The 23,419-nt window shown below is 39.2% G+C and overlaps 1 protein-coding gene and 1 long non-coding RNA gene across 6 annotated transcripts in view; both read right to left on the bottom strand.

Moving 5' to 3' along the window:
- Positions 1-16,014, bottom strand: part of si:ch211-214p13.3 (nectin-4) — a 35,086-nt gene extending 19,072 nt beyond the window's left edge. Inside the window, exons 1-3 of one of the 4 annotated variants that reach the window (XM_050048561.1) lie at positions 15,978-16,014; positions 3,743-4,084; positions 3,350-3,652 (exon numbers count right to left, since the gene is read on the bottom strand). In XM_050048561.1, coding sequence (XP_049904518.1) covers positions 3,350-3,652; positions 3,743-3,974 — 535 coding nt within the window. In that variant the 5' untranslated portion in view covers positions 3,975-4,084; positions 15,978-16,014. Of the gene's footprint in view, positions 1-3,349; positions 3,653-3,742; positions 4,085-9,378; positions 9,877-15,977 lie in introns of those variants that run through there. The other 3 variants (XM_050048558.1, XM_050048559.1, XM_050048560.1) reach the window with 3 other exon arrangements.
- LOC126392872 (uncharacterized) lies at positions 16,014-19,255 on the bottom strand. 2 transcript variants are annotated; one of them, XR_007570223.1, is made up of 3 exons: positions 17,984-19,255; positions 16,690-16,774; positions 16,014-16,085 (listed from the first exon to the last, which is right to left on the bottom strand). It is a non-coding gene; the product is annotated as an uncharacterized LOC126392872 (long non-coding RNA). The 2 variants fall into 2 exon arrangements; XR_007570222.1 differs by having other exon boundaries at positions 17,989-19,255.
- Between the last annotated feature and the right edge of the window lie 4,164 nt (positions 19,256-23,419).

The raw sequence follows: 23,419 nt of genomic DNA, 5'->3' as shown, positions 1-23,419 counted from the left end.
AGGGTTTTAAATTTTAGTGTTAAATCAAAAGTTAAACACTACTTATCAGCAACCAGAAGTGTTTTTTCGTTTGTAAATATTTTTATCTTAATTCTAGAAGTGTTTTTTCGTTTGTAAATATTTTTATCTTAATTCTAGGGTTGCAAGAAACTACCCTTTCGCCATAATTTAAGTTATTAACTTTTTTGGACTTTTTTTTCCCGCCCCACCCCGAGTGGCAGTCCGAGTGTGCCTACCTACACATCGTTGTTTGTAATAGTCGCGAGGAGGAAAATAAATTATACATTCATGGATACTTTTTGTCAAAGCTTGAATGCCAAGAAAATTTAATACTTCATAAAATCGCGATTAAGACTTTTTAATACTTTTTAAGGGCCTTAATTTTCCGACATTTGATTTATCAACTTTTAATACTTTTTAAGACCCCGTGGACACCCTGTCTAAATACAGAGGGTCCATGAATGCAGCACAGGCAGAATGTCTCATTAGTTCTTTAATTCCTCAGCAGCTGTTTGTGGAGTTTGAGCCTTGGGGTTGACGACTGATCAGCTGATCTGATCAGAGCTAATCAGATCAGATCAGATTGATGGGTGAGAGGAGCAGCTGCTGCAGAGGCGAGTGAAAGCAAACTTTTAGACACAACACAATGAATGGTTAAGTTTTAGTTTTCATCATTGCGCCTGGTGTTATCTGTATTGTTTGGCCACAAGCCAAAGTCTTTGCAAACTACTTCTTAATTCACAGGAAGTGCACACCAGTTAAAACGACCCATTTGAAGTTTGCAAACAGAAAAGATGTATATTTATGTATGATCCTATCACAAGTGCTCAGTCGAGATGCATTCTCCATATCAGATGCATGTTTATACCAGGTGTGTTTATTTATTAGGGGGAAAAAAGGACTTCTATGCTACACTTCTCGCCCTTGACTCCAGGCGTTTGTCACACTTTGGGTGGACTAGAAAGCGTGGCCTGGTGTGGTTTATAAAAACACTCTGGGTGTGAACCAGAAAAATGATCTTAATGCAACAGTGGTTTGGAGTTTACCCAGTGAGCTCTGGTATAAATAATTATCTGGGGCATAGACCATGTTTAAAATCTACTCACTCGAAAAAATACAGCTGACTACTTTAATAAGTTGAACACATTATCAGCCATTATACAGTCTGTTTCAGTTTGGGGCTTCCCTTGTAAAAATACACTTTACAGAAGTGATGAGTACAACACCCGAAAATAACACTATAAAGTTAGAAGTGTTATGTAGGCTAAACTTTTCTTGCACCTGTGCTGCAGATGGCGAGCAGCTGTGTGACCCTGAACGCATGTTGTGAAACTGATCCACATCAATGATTTGAGCTTTTCTCCACTGACTGAATAAACACATCTGAACTCAAGGACTGTAACTTAGCTCCAGACAAAATACCCAGAGCCTAAAATTGCGCAGCCAGAGCCCTGTGGGATTGTCTGCTACTGTAAGTCGTGCTAAATGAGAATGAGCTAGCTTCAAATACTGCCTCCACTGTAGCGATCAACGATCTAAGAAAGCATCTTGCTCTGTCACCTCCTTGCCTGACCATGCCCTTTGTCTTAGTTGCCCTCCTCATTGTCTCGACTCTTGTCCTTCTTGCCTTGTTGTTACAAGTGCATTTCGAAGTTTGTGTAAACATGAAGCAACATTCATGGAGACAGAGTACACAAGAAAAGAAACAGGCATGTCTTGTGCAAAGCAGTTCCCATTTTAAACAGATCACATATCTGTAATTTAACATCAGACAATGTCTTAAAAGATGATTTTGCAGTATGACTAGTGTCATTTTATCAACAGTGTGTAAGGCAACTGGAAAAATGCACTGACGAAAAGAGTTACAACTGCTCTGACCTGAAAATTTGACTGACATTGACACTGAACACAGAAAAGGAAGCTTCATCTTCCTTATCATAACTAGCTCTACTCGCTTCGTATCTACTTCCTCTCTTACATAAGCATCATGGCTCTCTGTAAACATCTCTGTGTATTGCACTTTTGTTAGTCCAACCTCCATTAACTCTTAACTAACCAGTTAATTAAAGAAAAAGTGAGTGGCGTGAAATACAAGAGGGGCTTTCCTTTCAGTCCACCACTCCACTGACTAGATACCTGAAACGGCTTATTATAGAAGTATTACTGAATGGTTAACACTCCCTGACTTTACCGTCAGCCTTGTTGCACATGATTGGACAGCAAAACACATTTATGCACATTTGTGCACAGAGTCGTGTTAAAGTAGTCCCCAGCAAATGTTTGAGCACCTGTAACCAGAGCAAATAGGAACACCTGTGGGGGTGATTATGCCAACAGTGCCAACCACTGTTTCAACAGCCAAAACGCCAGAAAAAAATGTTGGCAGCATACATTTTTGCAAACCACAGACACATATATCTTAATGTTATTATAAAGCAGATATGTTGAATATTTCCTGTTGAACCAACACTGTGGTGAATGTGCAGTTAAGGGCATGTAAATCCCTTGGTTTCAGTTAGGAAAAGTCATGTTTTGGCGGCAAATTCCCCCCAACTGAAAACACAGCTGTGTTTCAGTTAAAAAAAAAAAAAACCTTTCCTGTGCTACTATCCAGCAAAGTCTGTGTAAAAAACAATCGCATTCGTGGCATTGCCTGGCAGGAAAGGCAGCAATGTCTCGGTAAGAAACAACCAGTTTTTTTGTCACAAATGGCAACAGCTTGCTTAACACACCCAGGTTTGGTGGCTGAAAAGCTGCTGGAAACTAGGGGTGTGCCATATCATCTTGTTCAGGATAATACCGGTATAATTTTTAATATCATATGAAAAAATTCATATCATAATACTTGCGATATTTAGACCTGTTGACTCATACTGTTAACCACGGCAACAACAAACCTCCTGAACGTCCTGAATGTTTTATGAACAGCTTCTTCTCAGACTCTTTTAGCGAGTTACCGCTCAGAGGGAACTCATTCAGCGGCTCCTCCAGCAGCAGCACAGCATCTCCCCCTCACCTCTTTCACACAGGAGTCAGTTTCATCAAGTGATTTTGCTGTGAATCTTTGGTAATATAAACCTATGTGACGCTTGTGACTCGACAAAAAAACGACATATATGTACAATAGTTCTGGTATCATAACAGCCTGTCACAGGTTACAGCGTGATGATAGAATGATAATCCAAAAACACTGATATGATACGTTTGAAATGTAAAAATGTGACATTTTATTCTGGCGACTGACCTGCTTTTCAAATAATTAATTAAATAAATTAAATAACAATGCTAAAATGAATTACAACGATCAAGCACATTGCTAAGTAATGTAGAAAAGTATTTGTATACTCACAGAAGACCTGTATGTTGAAGTTGAGGGTTTCTTTGTCCGACCTGGCTGCACTGGTGACAACACACTGGACCGAATGACTGTTGATTTCTTTGGTTGGTATTCCAAACAGTGAGCTGACCGTGGTAGTCGTACCGTTGGCATGCGAGCTGTAGTTGGTTGTTATCCTCACTGATTTTTCCAGGGTACCAGTGATCCACACCACCTCTGCAGGAGGCCTGGAACCAGCAGCCGTGCAGGTAACGAGGGAAACTTCTTCATCACCCAAAGTAACAGGATCATTCTTCAGGCTTATGACCGGAGGCACTAGGGGAGTTACATACATAAAAAAAGTTAACATGCAAGCAAGAAGGTAAAAACAATTCTCTTACTCATTTTTAATACAACACATTATACCAAGCAAATTTAGAGGTATCTCTGTCTTGTGATTGCCACTGGGGAACAAAGTGAAGATACATGTGTAGGTGCCTTCATCCATCAGTGTGGTGTTGGATAACTCCAGAGATCCATCGTTGTTGGTAAAGTTCCCGACAAATGCAAATCGATCGTCACGTCCGTTGACAAACTGTGGTCCGTTTTTAGCCAAGATTGTATAGAAATTGTTATTCTGAGGTTTTCCTCTGGTCATCTTCTGCCATGAAATCTGAGTCAAGGGCTCTGCTGTGTCGACGAGTTTGCAGGGTAAGATGGCGGTCTCCCCTTGCACCACGGTGATGTTTCCTCCAATCACCTTGAGACCTGTTGGGAGGATAAAATCTCATCAGGCAATCACATCCCATGTCAGTAGGCACAAAGACAAGTAAAGGCACTGATAGATGGAAGCATTCATGCTCGGCAGAGCATCTGACATTAGCAAGCAGAAACACACTACAACAGCCATACTTTCTTTCACTCACTGAAACACTACGCTTTTCAAGAACAATCACCAAAATGGATTCATTTCAATACACTGGCTTGGCGTTACGTGTAGATGGGGAAATTGAAGCTTTTGCAAAGTCATGTTGGTGTGGAAACATAAGCCTGGTGTAGGCGTTCTTTAAACAAAAGCATGTTTTGACTACTGTGACAACAACAGCCTACAATCAATCTTAATGACAGGAGTGTGGGCGCACGGCTGACCCTGGCGCAACTTTCAAAATGATGAATTAGTATCTCAATAATGTCGAGTTAATATCTCAAAAATGAGTTAGTATATTAAAATATTGACTTAGTATCTCAAAATAATTATTTATTGTCCCAAAATAATGACTTAGCATGTCAAAATAATAAGCTCTCAATGTAGTGAATTAGTGCCTCAAGATAATGAAAAACTTTTAAAATAATGACTTGGCATCGTTTCTAGGGATGTCCCAATCAAGTCTTTTTGCCCCGATGCCAATCCGAGTCATTTGATACTGAATATCTGCCGATATCAAGTCCCGATCCAATTCTTCTATTTTCCCTGATTACACAGCCACACATGACATCCAAGCTGTTCCTTTTTACTAAATAGCAAAGTATAAAAAAAACAAACCCTCTCCTTTATCTATTTGGCCTTGTCGCTGTCTCGATGAAATGTCTCTGTCCCTTTAAGAGAGTATTTTTCAGTATTTGTTGCCTCTGTGCAGCCTTTGCCTGAGTTACCTGAATGAAATGTATTTCACTCAGTGTTTATTTTTGTTATCCGTACATCTTTAACACAGATGAGGCTTCTGTGGGCTTTTGTTGCACCTGCAGTGGCGTGGTGAGTGTGGTTGTCATCGGTTCTGCACTGCTGCTGATCTCTCCTGTGAACAGGGCGGAGAAACGTCTCCCACCCTTTCCATGACTGCTGGACAAACATCGCACCACAGAATGTCCTTCCTGCCGGTTACCATCAATCGTCACAAATTCTCCCTCAGAGTGTCGGCCGCTCTGTCAGTGGACTGGCTTTTGGACTTTTGAAGCTACTGCATTTATAATTCATAAAAACCAACAGGATGCAATAATTCAACTGCTGCAATATTTTTCACCTCTTGAATGTATATATTTATTCAACATACAGTGCATGTATTTCTTATGTTTACTCTTATTCTGTTTCATTCTATTGATGTATATATTGTAGTTAAATTTTCACACTTACAGCCTCAGCACAGTGAGGATACATATTTTATTTGTAATATTTTAATATCTTAAGTACTAGTGTTAAACACTGTAGCATGATGCACATTTTATTTTTTTTAAAATAAACATTTTCATTTCTATTCTAATCTAACTTCATTTAATTGTATTGCTTTATATTTACATACCTCTATTTCATAATCTTATTTTTACTTCTTATAATTCTCTATTCTTTACATCAGAGCGACTGTAACGAATCATAATTTCCACTCGGGGATCAATAAAATATTTCTGATTCTGAAATACAGAATGTCAAAACACTCAGAGAGTTAATGTCGGCACTGATATCTCAGGTCTCGCAAGATTCTTCTTCTTCTTCATTGGTGTTTTACTATACAGTTTATGGTGTTTTACAGCAGTTGGTCTCTCCAGACTTGAGTTGTTGTAGGAAGTTACCACTGTAGCGAGCTTACAAATGCGACTGTTTGAAGTAGTCATGGCTGAATTTTTACCCGATTTTGACCAACTGGATCTGGATGAGCCATCTGAATTTGATGACTGCCCGTATTTATTTGAACACGGAGTACACGGATGTACACGGACGCAGAGTTCATTGAAGAGGGACGAGAAGAGAGGGAGCAGGCAGAGGAAGTGTTTTGACTTGCCACAACAAATATGTCCGATTCCAGCTAAAGGTAAAGACAGACAGGCAGGTCAGCCCTAGCTTCATACTGGAGCAATGTCCCATATTGAACATCCTATCACTCATTTAGACAAAAGTAGATCGGAAAATAGGGTCCAGGTAGAAAAAAAAACATTAGTTCCCCTTTAAAGTCCACTTCAGCTCTCATGGGGCCTCAGTCATCTTCCTGTTTACAATATAGCCTATATATAATATTGACATAGTTTTGTTTTTTCTGTGACGTGGCACTGCAGTGTGGTTATGAAGCTTCTCGCTTACAGTTTCACTCAAAACTGGAGTAAAACCTCAGTGTTTCTGTGTGCTGTAGACTGTTGCCATTTGATACATTCTACTTTCACATCTGGAGACGTGCACTATCTTCCATGGACCAAAATACTCCTTGTTCTGCATCCTTGCAAGTGTTACAAGCCGACAGGGTTTTGACTGTTTTTGCAGCCGTCCCAGTGCAAAAGCATGTGATCTAGAGGGCTAAATACAACGGCAAAGAGAAAAGCGAACCTGGAGTGCTTTGTGTTCACAAGATACAGTGTAAGTGAACCGCTTGAAAAACAGACAAAACCACGTCGGCCTGTAACACTTGCAAAGTTGCAGGACAAGGAGTAGGTTGGTCCGCGGACGAAACTGCCAATGTGGAAGTAGAATACATTAAATGGCAACAGTCTACAGCACATAAATGCTAAGGTTGTTCTCCAATTTTAGGTTCATCTGAAAGTGAGATGCTTCACAGCTGGACTGCAGTGCCACGTCAACGTAAAACAAAACCATATCAATATTATATATAGGCTACAGTGTGAACAGGAAGAAAACTGAGGCCCCATCAGAGCTGAAGTTGAACAGAAAGAGAACCGAGTCCTCTTTCAAATGAACCGACAATGTCAACGCAAGAAGAACCAAGTCCCTTTTCTGTTAGTCCACGTTTTGGTGCACTTTAAGAGGACTGAGTTCTGTTTGTTTAAAAAGCCCAAAAGTTTGGGCTAACTTGGAAATGCAACACGAGTTGGATGAGAGTTGAAATAATTATAATAATAATTAATGGAAATGATGAATGTGTACTTCAAACTTTGCCTTCATCAAAAAAAAAAAAAAAAAAACCCCAAAAAAACAAAAACACCTTTTGCGGCAATTACAGCCTGGCAGACCTAAGGCATTCTAGCTGTCAAGGTAATCTGATGAGATTTCACCCCACGCTTCCTGGAGCATCTCCCACAAGATGGATTGGCTTAATGGAATTTCCTCCATACCATATGGTCAAGCTACTCCCATAACAGGTCAACAGCGTTCAGATCCAGAGACTGTGCTGGCCGCTTCATTACAGTCAGAATTCTGGCTGACGGCTTAGTCTTTAAATATTCCTGACACATTTTGGAGGTGTGTTTTGGGTCATTATCCTGTTGTAGGATGAAACTGGCCCCAATCAAGTGCTGTCCACAGGGTATGGCATGGCTTTGCAAAATTCTGTGATAGCTTTCCTTCCTCAAGGTCTTTTCCACTCTGTACCACCTCCAAAGCACCCCCAGACCATCATGCTGCCTCCACCATGCTTGACTGATGGCATTAAGCACTGTCCTTGCATCTTTTCACTTGTTCTGCGTCTCACAATCATTCTTCTGTTTGATCCGAAAGACCATAAACGTGGCCTCATCTGTCCACAACACCTTCTTCTAATGTCTGTGCTCTTTTGCCCATCTGAGTCTTTTCTTTTTAATGGCCAGTCTGAGATGTGGCTTTTTCTTGGCAATTCTGCCATGAAGTCCAGCTTCCCAAAGTTCGCTGTTGATGCCGACACTGGTGTTTGATAGGTTCTATTTAGTGCAGCTGCTAGTTGAGGATCTGTGAGGCGTCATTGTCTTGGACTACACATTCAGATATGTCTTCTTGCACATTTGTGCCCACGCCCTTGTCCTGACCTTGTTAGGGCCAGTTTGTGCTGCTGTCTAAAGGGAGTAGTTAACAGCATGGTAAGACAGATCTCTAAAAGAAGTTCTCTCTTTCTGGCCATTTTGAGCCTGTAAACAAACAACTGCTGATACTTCAGATACTAAACTAGCCTAAAGGATGCCATGCTCCCTTTTTCGCTCTCTTATTAGTACAGGTTTTCAGCTGTGCAACACAATTGCGAAAGGGTTTTCTAATAATCAATTAACCTTATGAAATAGATCATTCTTTAAAAATCATCCGATTCATTTTAATTGTTTGTGAAATGGAAAAAAATGTTTTGTGAATTGCATGAAAATGTGTTTCTTTGGAAAACAAAGAAATTTGAAAGTGATCCCAAACTTTTGAGTAGTAGTGTGTGTAAAAACACCCTGACAGACAGTGAAAAGTTGATGACTGGACATCGCTCATCATTATTTTGAGATATTAAGTCATCATTTTAAGGTAACTCATTAATTTTGAGATAGTAACTCTTCACTTCTAGAAAGCTGCTCGTTATAATAATTTACAGGATCCATTTTATTATAATCACACTGGCAGAAATGGCTTCCGTACCTTCCAGTATCACACGGTTTTGTGTGTTTGCATTTTAGAAACCTTTGAACATGTGCTTGCATCACACAAAGCTGAGCAGAAGTTTGTTATGTAGATGCTTTTCAAACATGACATAGGATAGGGTAACATGCAGAGTCAGTATTTTGGGTAATCATTTGTATACAGGTATAGCTTGGGGGAATAAAGGGGAGGAGGAAGATGAGAACACGTGTCTTGGGAGAAAATGGAGTTTGCTAAAATAATATTTACTCACTAATCCACACATTAAGCTACCAAACCATACTGTACTCTACTGTTCCTCGCATTTACATCTGATAGTTTTTAGTTAGCTTGATTAACACATTGCTTTTCTAATTCAAAGTCTGAGTGGCGTCATCCTTTGTTCCCAGTGATAACCATGTGGCAACATCTGATACACCAGCTATTGTCAGGTAACTGTTAGGAGGGAGACAACCTGTCTCTTTGTTCCCTCTTTCACAGCAGATGTAACACGTCACACCCCATCTATTTTCAAACTGGTCCAACCTTGTGTAATGTCTGCCAAGGAGATGTTTCATTAACCCTTTCTATGTGCAACGTCGCAACTATGTCTGTCTTCACGTCTGATGTGTATTTTATTGTTGTATTGTAATGAACTCCACATTTTTTCTATTTGTGTAACGTTAGGCTGCTACGTAAACTGACTGTAACGTTAGTTAGGCTAAATGTAGCCTGGCTGTATGAGAAGAGGAGTCAAAAGATAGCGTTTAGCTTGGCCTACCTTCTGTAACTGTGCTCAGGATCAGTATTAACACCAATAAAAGCATAGTGGAGCTCCTGGAGAAACATTGTGTCCATAGCGTATCCTTAAATGCACAACAGAGACAACCATCCATCCATCTCGCCTCTCATTCAGTTTCGCAAATGTGGCTGCCAGAGTGTTAGTGGGGCTGCTGCATAATGCTGCGTTCAGGTGCACTGGGATTTCAGGGTGATGACTTCGTCAAGTAAGGATTTTAGGCCCGTTTCCACCGCAGGAACTTCGGGGTAATTTTACGGGGCCGGGGCCGTTGGTGCGTGTCTCCACCGCAGGAACCGCCCCCTAAGGACAGAGTTCCGGAACTTTTACAGGGGCTAAACAAGTCCCTGCCTCGGGGTAGGTACTCAGAACGGCCCCGAAAGACTCCTGGCTGGGGCTTGGGGATTACTTGGTGCTGATTGGATATACTCAAGGAGGGATGTGACGTTAACAGAAAGCTACAAAATAGCCGGCATTTTTAAAACTCAGCAGACGAGAGTTAGCTCGTTCATATATCTTCCGCCGCCATGTAAAAAAAAAAAACTCACTAAACGGTCCGTGAAAAAAATAGTTACAACATGATTGAGCTAGCAAAGCAGTTTTGTGTTGCTATGTGTGGTATTTATTCAGTTATGGTTGATGCTAGTCTACTAGCCGGCTGGCTAGTACTGTTGTGTATGGAGATAAGTCTTCAGCAAACTTGGCATGCTCACTCAAAAGTCTCAAAGTGTAATTAGGTGCCGGTCCAAAAAATTACAGCAAAGCAGAAGAGCCAGACAACACTCCCTAATAAGCAGGGCTGCCCCTCCCTAAACGCAGAACACGCGCTGTGCGTAGGGTCTCATCTTCCATGGGAGGCCACATTTTGCGCGAGGGGACGCATTTGCGCATATACGCAATGGATACCGTGAGGCGCGCGTAGAATCAGCTCGAGGAAGGAGAGAAGAGACCTGACTGCCCATGCGTCGCTGCAATGATTGACAGCACTCCACATCTGAACAATCAGAGGGGTGCGCTGGCAGGCACTTGCAGAGCTGCAGCAGGTGAAGAGCTGTCGACATGTCGTCCAAAAGAGCCTCAGGAGTATGTGCGGGGACAGGAGGGCGGGCGGACTCCACGGAAGAGGAGACCCGAGCCTCGGGGGTATGTGCGGGGCCGGGAGGTCGGATGCTCCCAGAGAGGGGAGAGGGAGAAATATAGCTAAATAAGAGGAAATTAGAAAAGAATGTCTCTGTATTTTATTTTTGTTTTCAGTGTTTAATTAAGGTTGGAGAGGCGGAGGGCTGAGGGAGTTTGGACGCCTCCAGAGAGGGGAGAGGGAGAAATATAACAAAATAAGATTAAATAGGAAAAACCTGTCTCCCTCTTTCATTTTATTTTCAGTGCTTAATCAAGGGTGGGGGATTGAGGTGGTGGAAGTTACTTTCTTTTGATGAGTAATCGATGGCTATTTGTGACTCAGATTTGTTTATTTATTTCAGTTTGAAGTTATTTTATTTAATATTTATTTATTTATTTCAGGTTGAATTTTTTATTTTATTTGACTCATACAGCCAAACTACTGTATCTACAGTATATTTGTTATTGCCAATAAAGGTTGTCAAGTTAAATGGCAAGTTGTTGTACGGTCATTTTGTACCTATGATACATTTGGGATGGGGGCCTCCAAATAACATTTCGCTTAGGGCCCCAGTTTGGTCAGGGGCAGCCCTGCTAATAAGTGTAATACTTTAATATAGTGGATTGCACAGCAGCAGTCGAATGGACGCAGTAGATGCTGAGGCACATCAGAAATGTTATTTATAAATCAGCAAAATAATCAAAGCAAAAAAAGAAGGGGATTAATAACAAATGAGAAACAACCCCAAAATGACAGTAGTTAAAATTACTTTATTACAATTTATGCTATAAAAATAAAGGCCTTAATATAAATTCTAAAAAAAAAAAAAAAAGGTGAGTGATGTAAAAGTTAACTCAGCCCTAAGTAAGCAAAATTAAAGTAAAGAAACTGAGCAGTGGCCACTTGTGCAGAGGCAGACTACACAGGTGTGCCAAGGGGTGCTACCACGACTCACCACAGGTGGGCACAGCAAACACCACAGCAATCCTCAAATAAAAATAGTGTAGTCTATGGTGTCCCTGTGCAACTACTCACATGCTAAAGTGAAGGGACCTCACCACGGGTGCCTAGCCTAGCAAAAACAAAAATGTATCCCAATTGACTAAAATGCAAAAATAACTCAAGGCTGAACTATGAAACTCAAATGGGGATGACTATGACAAAATGATAAAGCAAACATGTGAAAAAACGAAATCACAAACCAATAATTCAGCAATAATCAGTGGTCAAATTGTTAATTTTTAACAAGGGAGATGCAATGTAGCTTTGATTTTTTTGCGTGCACTTATCATCAAATATGACAGCACAGATGTGCAAAATTAATCAAGATTAAGAAAAATGGCATGACCTATACCTGCTGCCTTTAAAAACAAATAATGCAGTAGTATTGCTATTGCAATACAGACAAACATTTTAGAGTATAAATAAGAGTAGTTCTGAAATAGCTGAAAATTAATCCTAGAGTCACTCTTATCCTATAGACATTTCCTTAGCCATTTCTCCTTACCTGTGAAGACTTGGGCTGATAATTGGTGCTGCTGTCAGGTCCCTGTCCTGATACCTGCCTGGTTTCTCCCTGTCCCTCTTCTATCTATTGCAATAATATAGATAATAAATGTGCAAAGCAAAATTTAGAAATAGAATTAATAGTAGTGGTGACATAGCTGTGGAATTAATTACACAGTCACTTATGCCATAGATATTTTCTCTAAACCAGTTATAATCTCTCCTCACCTGTGAAGACCCTGCATGATCATACTTGCTGGCCTCTGTCCACTGTCTCCTCCCTGACCCTGCTCTTTATATTGTGAGATTAAAAAAAATATATGTGCAAATAGTGAGCACAAGTTCTGCGCAGAAATTGAGGAGTGGGTTTTTTCCTAGCATGAAACTAGCTAGCAAGTGATTTAACATAGTAACATTAGTATTCTTGTTAACTAGCTTAACTTGATATATTGGCATCTATTATTAATTAGTCATCATTTAGCTAACATTATCTACAGTACATGCAACAGCATTACTCAAGTTACACGATTTGTTTGGAAGAAACTGTGCAAGGTTTTTTGCTTCTTGCTGGCTGGTTTGCTGAACATAGTTAACACAGCAGCACTGCCTAGCAGCACACGTCTTGTCTGTGAGCTATTGATTCAGATTACAACATGACAGCGTGTGTATGCGGCCTGGCTCTGCCTAATCATGGTGCGTTTAAAGACAGCTCGGAAAAACGTTACGTGGGGGACATGTCCCGTATTAGGGCCTTGGTTGGCCAAGGTAGGAGTCAGGCCCAGGCTGCGTTCATCCTACACACAGTTAAGAGTATTCCCACCACACAACAAAAAATCTTTTATCTGTCACTTAACTAAATGATTATTATGTTGTACAATTTATTAATGGATTCTTGTTGTAGGTGACCCCCACTATGTCCATGTCAGATTTCATGTAGTTCTACTGTACAGCTGAGGAGAAATTTAAAGGGAAAGTCTGCTCAAATGACAACATAGTATGTTAATTTCTTCATGTTAAATATTTTTAAAAACTTGTTTATAGGTTATAAAATCTTTCAATGGATTCTTGTTCTAGGTGACCCCCACTATGTCCATGTCAAATGTCAAATAGTTCTACTGTACAGTTTAGGAGAAATTCAAGATAAAATCCGCTTGAATTACTACATAATCAGAATTCTCATTATTATTAGGGCCGTAATGGTACATGTATTTGTGTCGAACTGTTCGGTACGCGACTTTCTGTTCGGCATGACCCTGTACCGAATTATTGGGCGCAGGATATTATTTTATTTTGTTTTATTTTAATTCCGTTTATGCGAGCCGAACCATTTAAAAAATCTAGTTCCCCGACGGACATTATTGAGTGACGGACTGAGTCCGACCGTAAATCTCCGCTTTCACTTTGTGCAGCGCATTCTCGCATTTTGACAACTGGTAGACCCATGAGCTACAATCATGCCCTTTCTGAAACGTACACCGTTGGTTGTCACAAATGTAGTCATGTGTACCTCTCTTGTGCCAGGAAACATCTGCTCAATGTTCTCCATTATTTCTTTTTTTAGAACATCGACAGGAACAGTTGAGACACTTGTGATCTCAAAAGCAGGTTTTTCAAAACTTGACGCTTTCATGTGATAAGAAATCATGAACTGGTGCTTGACAGCTAGCGTGAGGGGCACATTTTTGAAGCAGTTTGAATGTCGAATGACCTGCTTAAAAAAGCTGTGCTTGGCCTCAAATCGCATGGTCCAGAGACAAACAAGAGGACCAAACTTCCTGATGAGTACAGGATAGTGCTCCAAGTAATGATGCTTGGGTATAAGCTGCATATCAGGAAAGAGTTCTTGGTATCTTTTGCGATGCAATGAAATTTTGCAATCAAGGTAAGCAATGGATTCCTCAGTGTGTGTTGGAGCAACCAAAAGCTCTACAACATCTTTTAAATCCATTTGAATTTGCCAAGCCTTGTCACCCTCTGGCACCAGATGCCCAATGATTAATGGGAGAAATCTTAGCAGGGCCCAGTTCTCATGGGCATTCCCCCCAATTGTTTTAGAGAATGTGTGTGGAATTGCATGAGGCTTGTTAGTCTTGTCTGACCACTTGTACGGAAAACCAAGGATGGATTTGTTAAGATGCTCAAGACTAAAATATTTCTTGGATATTAACACTGACAAACACTGTGCAAGCTCCACAGGCACAATACCCTCGAACACATCATGCATGATATCAGGGGGATAACCTGAGAGAACATCAAAGTGAGCAAGGTTTTTAGTGAATACACACTGTCTTTTGACCCCAAAACAGCTTGAACCATCCTTCTGGGCAGAGTTCACATGTGTTTCATGTAGCACTTTGGTTCTCAGAATGAATGAACCTGATCTCACATCTTTTGTTTGGATCTCTTTTCGTGTTGCAGTGCAGAATCGGCATATGTGCCCTGCGGTAAAGCTTTCATTAAAACCTGCAATACCGTGAGCACCGAGGTTATCAGCAAGAACAACTTGAACTGTGCCTTTAACACACCTACCGAGCAAAGGAACAAAAATTCCATCTTGCTCAAGGGTTTTTAAATCTTGAAGAAGTGGTTGCAAGACTTGGTCATAACCATACTTCTTCACATCATCAGATTTGCTCAAGACTGCCAAGTAAATCGAGGAAAGTACTGAATGCGATCCTGGAGGCAAATTACTCAGAGTCCAGTAGATTGCACAGAGCTTGTGTTTTCTGCGAGAAGTACCCAAAGGATTGCATACCTCGAAGTCATCTACGTACAACGTTAGGAAAATTCTCAACTCATCCCCTGAAAGGAAACTGTTTTTCTTAAAGTGAGACCCATCCTGAAATGACTTATAAGTATGCTGCTCTCCAGTTGTCCCATTACTCTGATAGGCTCTGTGGTTCTCACTGATCTTATCCACAACATCCTTCCTATTTAAAAGCTGTTGCAAACTCTTCAGTATAGGCACATACTGGCAGCTTTTATTTTCCTTTTCATCAAGCATGTACTCAACGGGCTCAATGACATTAAAGTTCTCTCTGTAAAAGTTGTTGCGGAGATATGATGTGCTCAAACAGCCACCCTCACCTATAGCTTTAAGCAAGGGGTGAGAGGCTGAGAGGGCTGTGGCTACTTCAGTTGTCACTGACCTATCAGATGTGGAACCATGTTTCCTGAGTACATCTTCAATAATGTTTACAGAGAGGGGAAATGTGCCTGCGCTAAACAAATAGTGCAGTTCCTCGAGAAACTCATCCATTTTTCTGGCTGGCACATGAGCAAAATGTTCAAGTTTGAATAAAGCTGCAGCTAAATTTTGCTGAATTGTGTCAGGCAGAGTCTTACTTAAATCTACATCTTCACTTGGAAAAGCACTGTTTATTTCCATTGCAGAGTCATCCGAGTTAAGTGCATCTTGCTCTGCATTGTCAGACAACTCTTGAGAAACTCCAGTTGTAGTCACTATGCCTGGTTTGAAATCATTTAGCGTATGGGGGTTGTGTTTCCTGTTTTTGTGAGAGTGATATGTTCCGTAGATATTTGTTTTGTAATTACAATCCCTGAAAACACAGGCAACAGTTTCATAGCTCTTGAAATGAATGCCTAAATGTGAGAAAAAATCTCTCTCAGTAGAAAGACTACTACAAGTGCACAAAGGACAACTAAATGTTGTCAATTCCAGAGGCTTCTGAGAATCTGGTTTGGGATGAACTCTTGATAGGTGGATGTGCAAAGCATTCAGCGTCTTGAAATTACACAGGCAATTTGAATACAGGCATGAGTAGTGTTGCCTATTGCGGTGCATTAGTTTTATATGTTTGAGAAGCTCATACCTACTCTGAAAACACAAACTGCACTCCTTGCACCTCCACATAACTCAAGAGTAAGGCCTAGCCAAGCCTATCTGGATATATCACAGCTGTTTGCAAACTTCACCTTTTCATGTCATCCTTACATATTTATTCACTTAGGCTGTCACTGGCAGATGACCCCCTTTTCTGGGACACTTTTGCGAAGGGATGGCAGTTGAGGTGAATGGCTCCACACACTTGGTCTTGAATTTCTGTGATGACCAGAGAGAGAGAGAGCAATCAATGAGGGTGAAGGAGAGATCTATTCAGAGAGAGAGAAAGCCAAAATGTCAAATAATTGCTGCAAATTTTATCTCCTCATGCCATGAACTGAGAACAACCAGTGGAAACTCAGAAAATGAATAATTACTTACTGTTAGTTTATGTCTATGTTTGTACATGTATTAATATTTGTAAGAGATTTATTTCTCTCACTCACTAAAATGAGTTGAGAAAATGTATTTATTAAAAAAATGTATCGTGTAATTTAGACCAGAGATTGATCAAATGTAGGACAGAGACACACAGAAAGAGAGTAACACACATACATAGAGAGAGAGAGAGAGAGAGGGGAAAGTGAGTGAGAAATGAGAGACAGGAAGGAGAATTTATAGGGAAGATGTGTGTGTGTCTGACCACTCACTAGTTGCTATGTAAACAAACACTTCTTGAAAACTTTGTTGCACTATTATAGAATTGCAAAGTGAACCATTACACGCAATCTATTTTTTTTTGCCATAAATAAAAAAGGATAAAAATCAGAGATACCCTGATTCACTTTCTTTAAAGTGTTCAACGTTGATAGTTAATACATACATTGGTAGATGACCCTATACTGCAGTCACTCGGTTGATGAAACAGGTTTTGCTTGATGACAGAGGAAACTTGGTCTTGAATTTCTCTGATAAAAAGAGAGTAATCAGAGAGAGTGTACTATTTTCAAACTGTTAACACGAACATGGAGGACACTGGATTTTTCATCTGCTGTGTATGCTATCACACATTACAAAAATGCTAAAAAGAAAGCTGTGTGTATGTCATCTTGCCATTTAACTAACTCTGCCACAAATCTCAAGTCTTGCAAACACTAGGACACCCAGCCTCTACCCTTGCAGTCACAGCATGCTAAAAGAAAAGGAGAACATCAAAATACAAGTAATTTTAGTATTTTGATCATGACTAATCATGATTAATCACAGAGTAATATTGCTATTAATACGTTACAAAAATCTAATAGTTTGACAGCCCTATTAAATACACATACAAACACTATACTAACTATGGTTAATCATGATTAATCACAAATGAATCGCACATCTTTATCTGCTCCAAACATACCTTAAAGTGGAATTTTTCCAAATAAATAATACTCTAATTAATTTGAGTGTGGACACATGCTCTTTTTAATTCCTATTTTCAAATTAAATTAAAGTTTAAAGTTAAATTATAGATTAAGCTACACAGTGGATGGAAAATTATGACTACCAGTCAAAATGTATTTAAATAAACCCAATAATACCTCATTGAAAACAAAAAAAAGACGTCAATGAATTTAATCATATTCCTGACTTTAAAATACAGAGTGAGGTTGTTTCAGAGTTTCGTGGCAAAGTAAGTTAAATTGTTAGATGACAACATATTAGAGTGATTCTATAATTAGGGGTACATTTCAGATAATGAAGGGAAAAAATCACAGTGTTGTTTCGCTTGAAATTCTATGTTTCTATAGTATATACTCATAGATTGTGCTAAATTCATTAATTGGCATGCTTAAGCTCTAACTGTTTTTTTTAGATGAAAACAAAACAAACAATGAAACAATGAAAACAAACATCTACTTCATCATTTTGTCAACCGTGTTACCGACAAAAGTTGTGTGTGTGTGTGTGTGTGTGTGTGTGTGTGTGTGTGTGTGTGTGTGTGTGTGTGTGTGTGCGTGCGTGTGTGTGCTAATATGAGCTAAGCACACGTGGAATATATCGCACTACGAAAACATTCGGTGACGAAATTAATCGTTCAAAATCATAGAGCGGACAATAAAAAGTTATGTGACACTTCTGTAACGTTACAGTGGTTTATTTTTTAAGTCAATAGATGGTAAATGATATACCTTACCGCCTTCTCCAACTTTTCCGGCCGCCCGTCTTTTTCGTGTGTGGCGCCGCTCTGCCTTCTTCTGCAACTTCCGGAAGTAAAGTTTGTAAATGCACTCCCTGCTCGCAAACTACTGCCACCTTCTGTTTTGGAGTTGTACACGCCATTTGATATCTTACCCAAAAAGCATTAGGTTCTGCCAGCATAACTGAATTTAGTAAATGTTAAGTTATTGCACATCATGCTAAAATAACATTACTTAATGATGTTCAACCACAAAACATGACTATATATGGTAGAAGCAACATGTTACACTTAGATTAATTTAGCAGACACCCAATCTGGTTTTTTGAGTGTAAGGGTACCAATAAGTAAAAGATATTTAATAGTTGTCTATTTTTTTCATTACTGTACCAAAAAAAACTGAACCGTGACTTGTGTACCGAGGTACGTACCGAACCGAGATTTCTGTGTACCATTACACCCCTAATTATTATTAATTTTTTTTTTTTTTTTTTTTTTAAATCTTCATAGGTTATGTAAATATTTTAACGGATTCTTGTTCAAAATGACCCTGACCATGTTTGTGTCAATTTTTATGTAGTTTAGCTGCACAGTTTGAGAAATTTAAGGAAAAGTCTGCTCAAATTACCCTATCATAATTTCCTCATTAAATATTAATTTAAAGGAAATCCTAAATAGGTTATATAAATCTTTCAGTGGATTCTTGTTCACGATGACCCCCACTATGTCCATGTCAGTTTTCATGAAGAGCATGTGATCAGTTTGAACAATTAAAATGAATTAATGAATATATTTATATTAAACTTAAATGTCTCCTGTTCAAGTTTCTTTCACGGTGCTTTTACTAGTAAGCAACAACAACCACAACAACAACCACAACAACAACCACAACCACAACAACCACAACAACAGCTATACATGTGCATTTTTTTAGTCATTACTGGAAAACTGTATAGTAAAGCCAAAAATTCCAGGAAATGATTTTTCAAACATAAGTTTATTTTCCAGAAAGTTTGACTGAGTTTAATTCAATAAAGGGCACAAAAGCACACATGGGTGGTGAATCTGGAAGACAGCAAAAATAAGATAAAGACTTAGAAAGTTATATTATAATAAGTGAAATAAGGTTACATGCCCATCTTAAAGAAATAAGGTTATTAGCAAACTAACATGGACATAGGACAAATCTAAAGAATAGATTACTTAAACTCTTACCAGCACTGCCACCCCATGCAAAGGTGAGGAAGGAAAGGGTGGTGATAGGGAGTGCAGGCTTTAAATAAGGAGCGATCAGATGACTTCAATCAGCTAAACAAGGGAGACGAAAGATGAAAACAAAAGCCAATCAGAAATGAGGAAAGGAGAGGAAAGGAAGTGAGGTAAAGGAAGTGACGTGTGAGGAAAGAAATGAGAAAGTAAAAGAGAATAAGGATCTTTACTACAGACATTATATGTTTCTTGTCAATAAATTCGAGCAGACTTTCCCTTTAAATTTCTCATAAACTGTACAGTAAAACGACATGATACATACAAACTGACATGGACATACTGTGGGTCATCTAGAACAAGAATCCAGTGGAAGTTTCTCATAACCTCTGAAGGATTTAAAAAAAAATACATATATATTAATATGATGAAGAAGGATCCACTGAAAAATATTTATAAGCTATGAAGCTTTTTTTTTATTTTTAGTGACAAGTCAAAGATAATTATTTGATGATATTTTGACTTTTGAGCTCCTTTACAAAAAAAGACAGCAGAATAATTTCTTATCTTTTTTTATATAATTTAATGTCATATGATGTGAAATACACTGGAGTTTCTACAAAGTAAATCAAAGTATAGAATCAGGGGAGAAGTCGTTGCTGAAAATGAGTCTGTTTTTGTTCTTTTTGGCCGTTCTACCCATAGATATCATATACAGTAGATACCTCGTTGACGGCTTCGGCTCGTTTTAGCGATGCGTCAACGTCACCGCCATCTTGGGGAGGTCACGGCCGGCTGGCTAGTAGCCTACTGTTGTGTATGGAGATAAGTGCATGTGTCCCTTTTTAACATTAAAAACAATAGAATTATACAAAATACAATATAATATCGCCACTTGACATGCTGCTGTGTTGTGCTACGGCCTATTCAAGTGCTGGAATTTGTTATTTACGTGACAATGCCTGAACGCAACACAGGCTGTGTGTGTTTAATGTTTAATGTCAGACCTATTTAGACTTTTTATTCTGTTTTCATTGTCCAAACGTGAAAGTTTCTGTACTCAGGCAAATGCACAAAGTCACATTTCTGTGCTCCAGCAAATTAGAACACAATCAGAATTTTCTCATATTAAATATTAATAAAAAAAAAAAAAAAACTTAACAGATTATATAAATCTGTCAATGGATTCTTGTTAAGGATGGCCCAAACCATGTTTGTGTTAATTTTCATGTAGTTTAACTGCCCAGTTTATGAGAAATTTAAAGGGAAAGTGCTCAAAGTATCCTATAATCATAATTTCCTCATATCAAATATAATTAAAGAAGGCTTTATGAATCTTTCATTGGATTCTTGATGTAGGTGATCCCCAGGACACACCTCTTCGGGATTTAGTGCTTCTTTTAATTTGTGTATGATTTTTATTTTATTTTTTTCCTCAACAACTTTAATGTAATATGATCCGATGACTCATATTTGACATCAAAATGTATCACTACACAGGACACACTCCTTCACATGGGATTTGGGTTTCTGTTGGATGACTAAGTTCATTTCTCACTGGAACATATCTGCCCTGTGTTGGTGATGCTTTCAGCCTGACTTCTCCAATACTCTACATGACCTTACTTTATTTAGTTTTCTCTTCAGTGCTATTCAAGGGGGAAGATCACAGACAAAATATAAAGTCTGTATCATTATGAACTACATACATTAGGGTTGCGTTCATTTATTTCTTGTTTAACTGTGTTTGATACTGAACATTAAAAAGAAGGGAGGAAGAAGGGGCCCTTGAAAGTGTTAAAAGATAAATCACCCATGCTGCATTCAGGACAACTGCGTACTTTAGGAATTTATCTCAAGGGCTACATTTTCAAAAGTTGTTTTGCAGCAAAAGAAGGCGGAACCAAGGTCTAAATGTAGTTTATACTGAGCACTTCCTGGTGCAGAAAATAAGTCCCTAAAAATAATCCTCTTTGGAGGGTTTCAGCCCAGCAGTTGAAAAGCATGCTGGGCATTTAATGAAATCAAAAACAAAGATCCTAGACAAGTCCAGTATGGCTGGAATTATTGAATTCAGTTAAATAACTGAACCTATCCTGCTCTGTGATAGTCATGTGTATGGTCGACAATAAAATCTGAATTTTTATTAGTGGTAAAAAGAAAATCCATTATGACCACTAACGTTTGTAATACTGTATAGGGCTTATTGTATTATTAATAGACGTTCAAAAGCCATCAGAATGAATGAATGGATTAAATACCGTCTTCCTCTGAGACAAGGTGACTCATCCCTACTGCAGTGCCAGGAGGTGAGAAAAGTGAAGTTATTTTTCTTAGCTGGTTCTCGTAATTTGTTGGCCAACCAGTTCACATACCGAGAACAGAGTAACAACAATCAACCAAAAAAATTACACAACCAAGATGACTTCACGAGTAACAAGTAAAATGCAATATCGTCAGGGCCTAAAAATACAGCACGCTGTGGCAACTTGCCTGAACACAGTGACTGATGTTAAACAAAGAAACCCATTGACAAAGTGGAGACTCACACATGTTGGCCGTGAGAACAGACAGGCACAAGATAAATGGCTCTAAACAAAGAGTGACTTTGACTTCGAACATTGTGGAGGAGTTGCTGTAGGAACACAGTGCAGCACAAGTTCCCTGACTGGAACAGTTCCTCATTGTTCAGGTATAAACTGCAGAACTGATGGTAAAACAAAAACAGATGTGTTCTTGACAGATGAGGGCGAGGAAAACTGACTGACCCACGATAAGACATCAGATATATCTTTTTTTTCTTGCTTTAGTTCTAGCTTTTGCTGGTGTTTGGCAAAAAAAAGTTTAATTAGTTGTTGCAGTTATACATTAAAACCCTACGTCACTTATCTTCGATTCTACACGGTTAAACATTCACACTATATGACCAGGTTAGTGAAAGGGATGGACAGAGGGGATTCATGACCTTGGTGTATCTACATGTACTACTTTTTGTTTAATCTTGATCTTCAAAGTGACTACTGTCAAAATTTTAAGGAGTAAAAAGTACAATACATCCCTTTTAAATGTAGCATGAGGTAGCAAAAAATGAAGATGCTCATGTAGAGTACAAGTGCATCAAAGCTGCACTTAAAGGAACTCCTATAACCCCTCAAATGACCATTTGTATCGGTTACTCACCCCATGTTACACTGAATTTGTGAAGTAAATTTTGTTCTTCTCGCATGCCTCCGGTGAGTGAAGAATCCAAAAACTGAGAACATTTTTGATGAATTGAAGTGATAGGGGTCCACGTTTGACGACAGGAAAACTATATCAAAACATACGTTTACAAACTCTCACACAACTTGTGAAGTATAATCCGAGTCTCATTTACTAGTGGTTTGCTCAGTGCTTCCCAAGCAGACAGCCAGCTCTGACAGGAACGATGAACTAGAAGTGAAACTTATCTCTCCTCAAAGCCAGACGTTTTTTTTTTTTTTTTTCATGTTTTAAGTTTGGTTTTTAGTTCGGATTCGCCAAAGCCACACAGTAACACAAACAAACTAATTGATTTAAGCAGTGGTTGACCAGCAGCTTCGGTGTTCAGCGAGGTAAAAATTACAGTTTTTGTCCGTGTAGTCTGGCTTTGAATCTGAAAAACACCAAAATCACATGGTAACACAAACCGATAGAGTGTTTCTTTCCTTTCTGTTTTGGGCTCTTGTCCACAGAGGGAAAGGGAAATGTGCCTCAGCCACTGACGTTAGTTGACATACAGTATTAATAAGATAATTAAAGAACAAATACTCTCATAAACACATACAGTAGGAATAGAAATGTGCTTCTTTTTGTGTATCTGCTTTCACTCAGTCATTTTTCCACCTTCCAGCTCTCCATCCTTCCACTCATGCTCCACGGTTTGTTCTGTGTCTTAACTACATCCTGCAGGAAGCTGACTTCAGCGTTAGTTTCTTAAACTTCAACATAACAAGCTACTAACCGAGAATCTGTCTGGCATCCAGTGGGGCAGAAACATTAGGGTTCGGGAATAGGGTGGTGGATGTGTGACTCACAGAGTTCTCGGAATGGGAGTGGAGAGAAGTTGGAGACCCCAAGGTGAACTGAAAGCCAGTCATTTCTCTGACCTGTGACCAGCTTGTTGAGAAGACACAAATACCTGAGAGAGGACTGTAATTGTTCTCTCAAGATTATGCTCTGAGAGGTGGAGGGAGGGTGGCGG

This window comes from Epinephelus moara, chromosome 7, assembly GCF_006386435.1.
Source record: "Epinephelus moara isolate mb chromosome 7, YSFRI_EMoa_1.0, whole genome shotgun sequence".
Classification (NCBI taxonomy): Eukaryota; Metazoa; Chordata; class Actinopteri; order Perciformes; family Serranidae; genus Epinephelus; species Epinephelus moara.
Note: the sequence above shows the minus strand (reverse complement) of the source record. Positions and strands in the feature narration are given on the sequence as shown.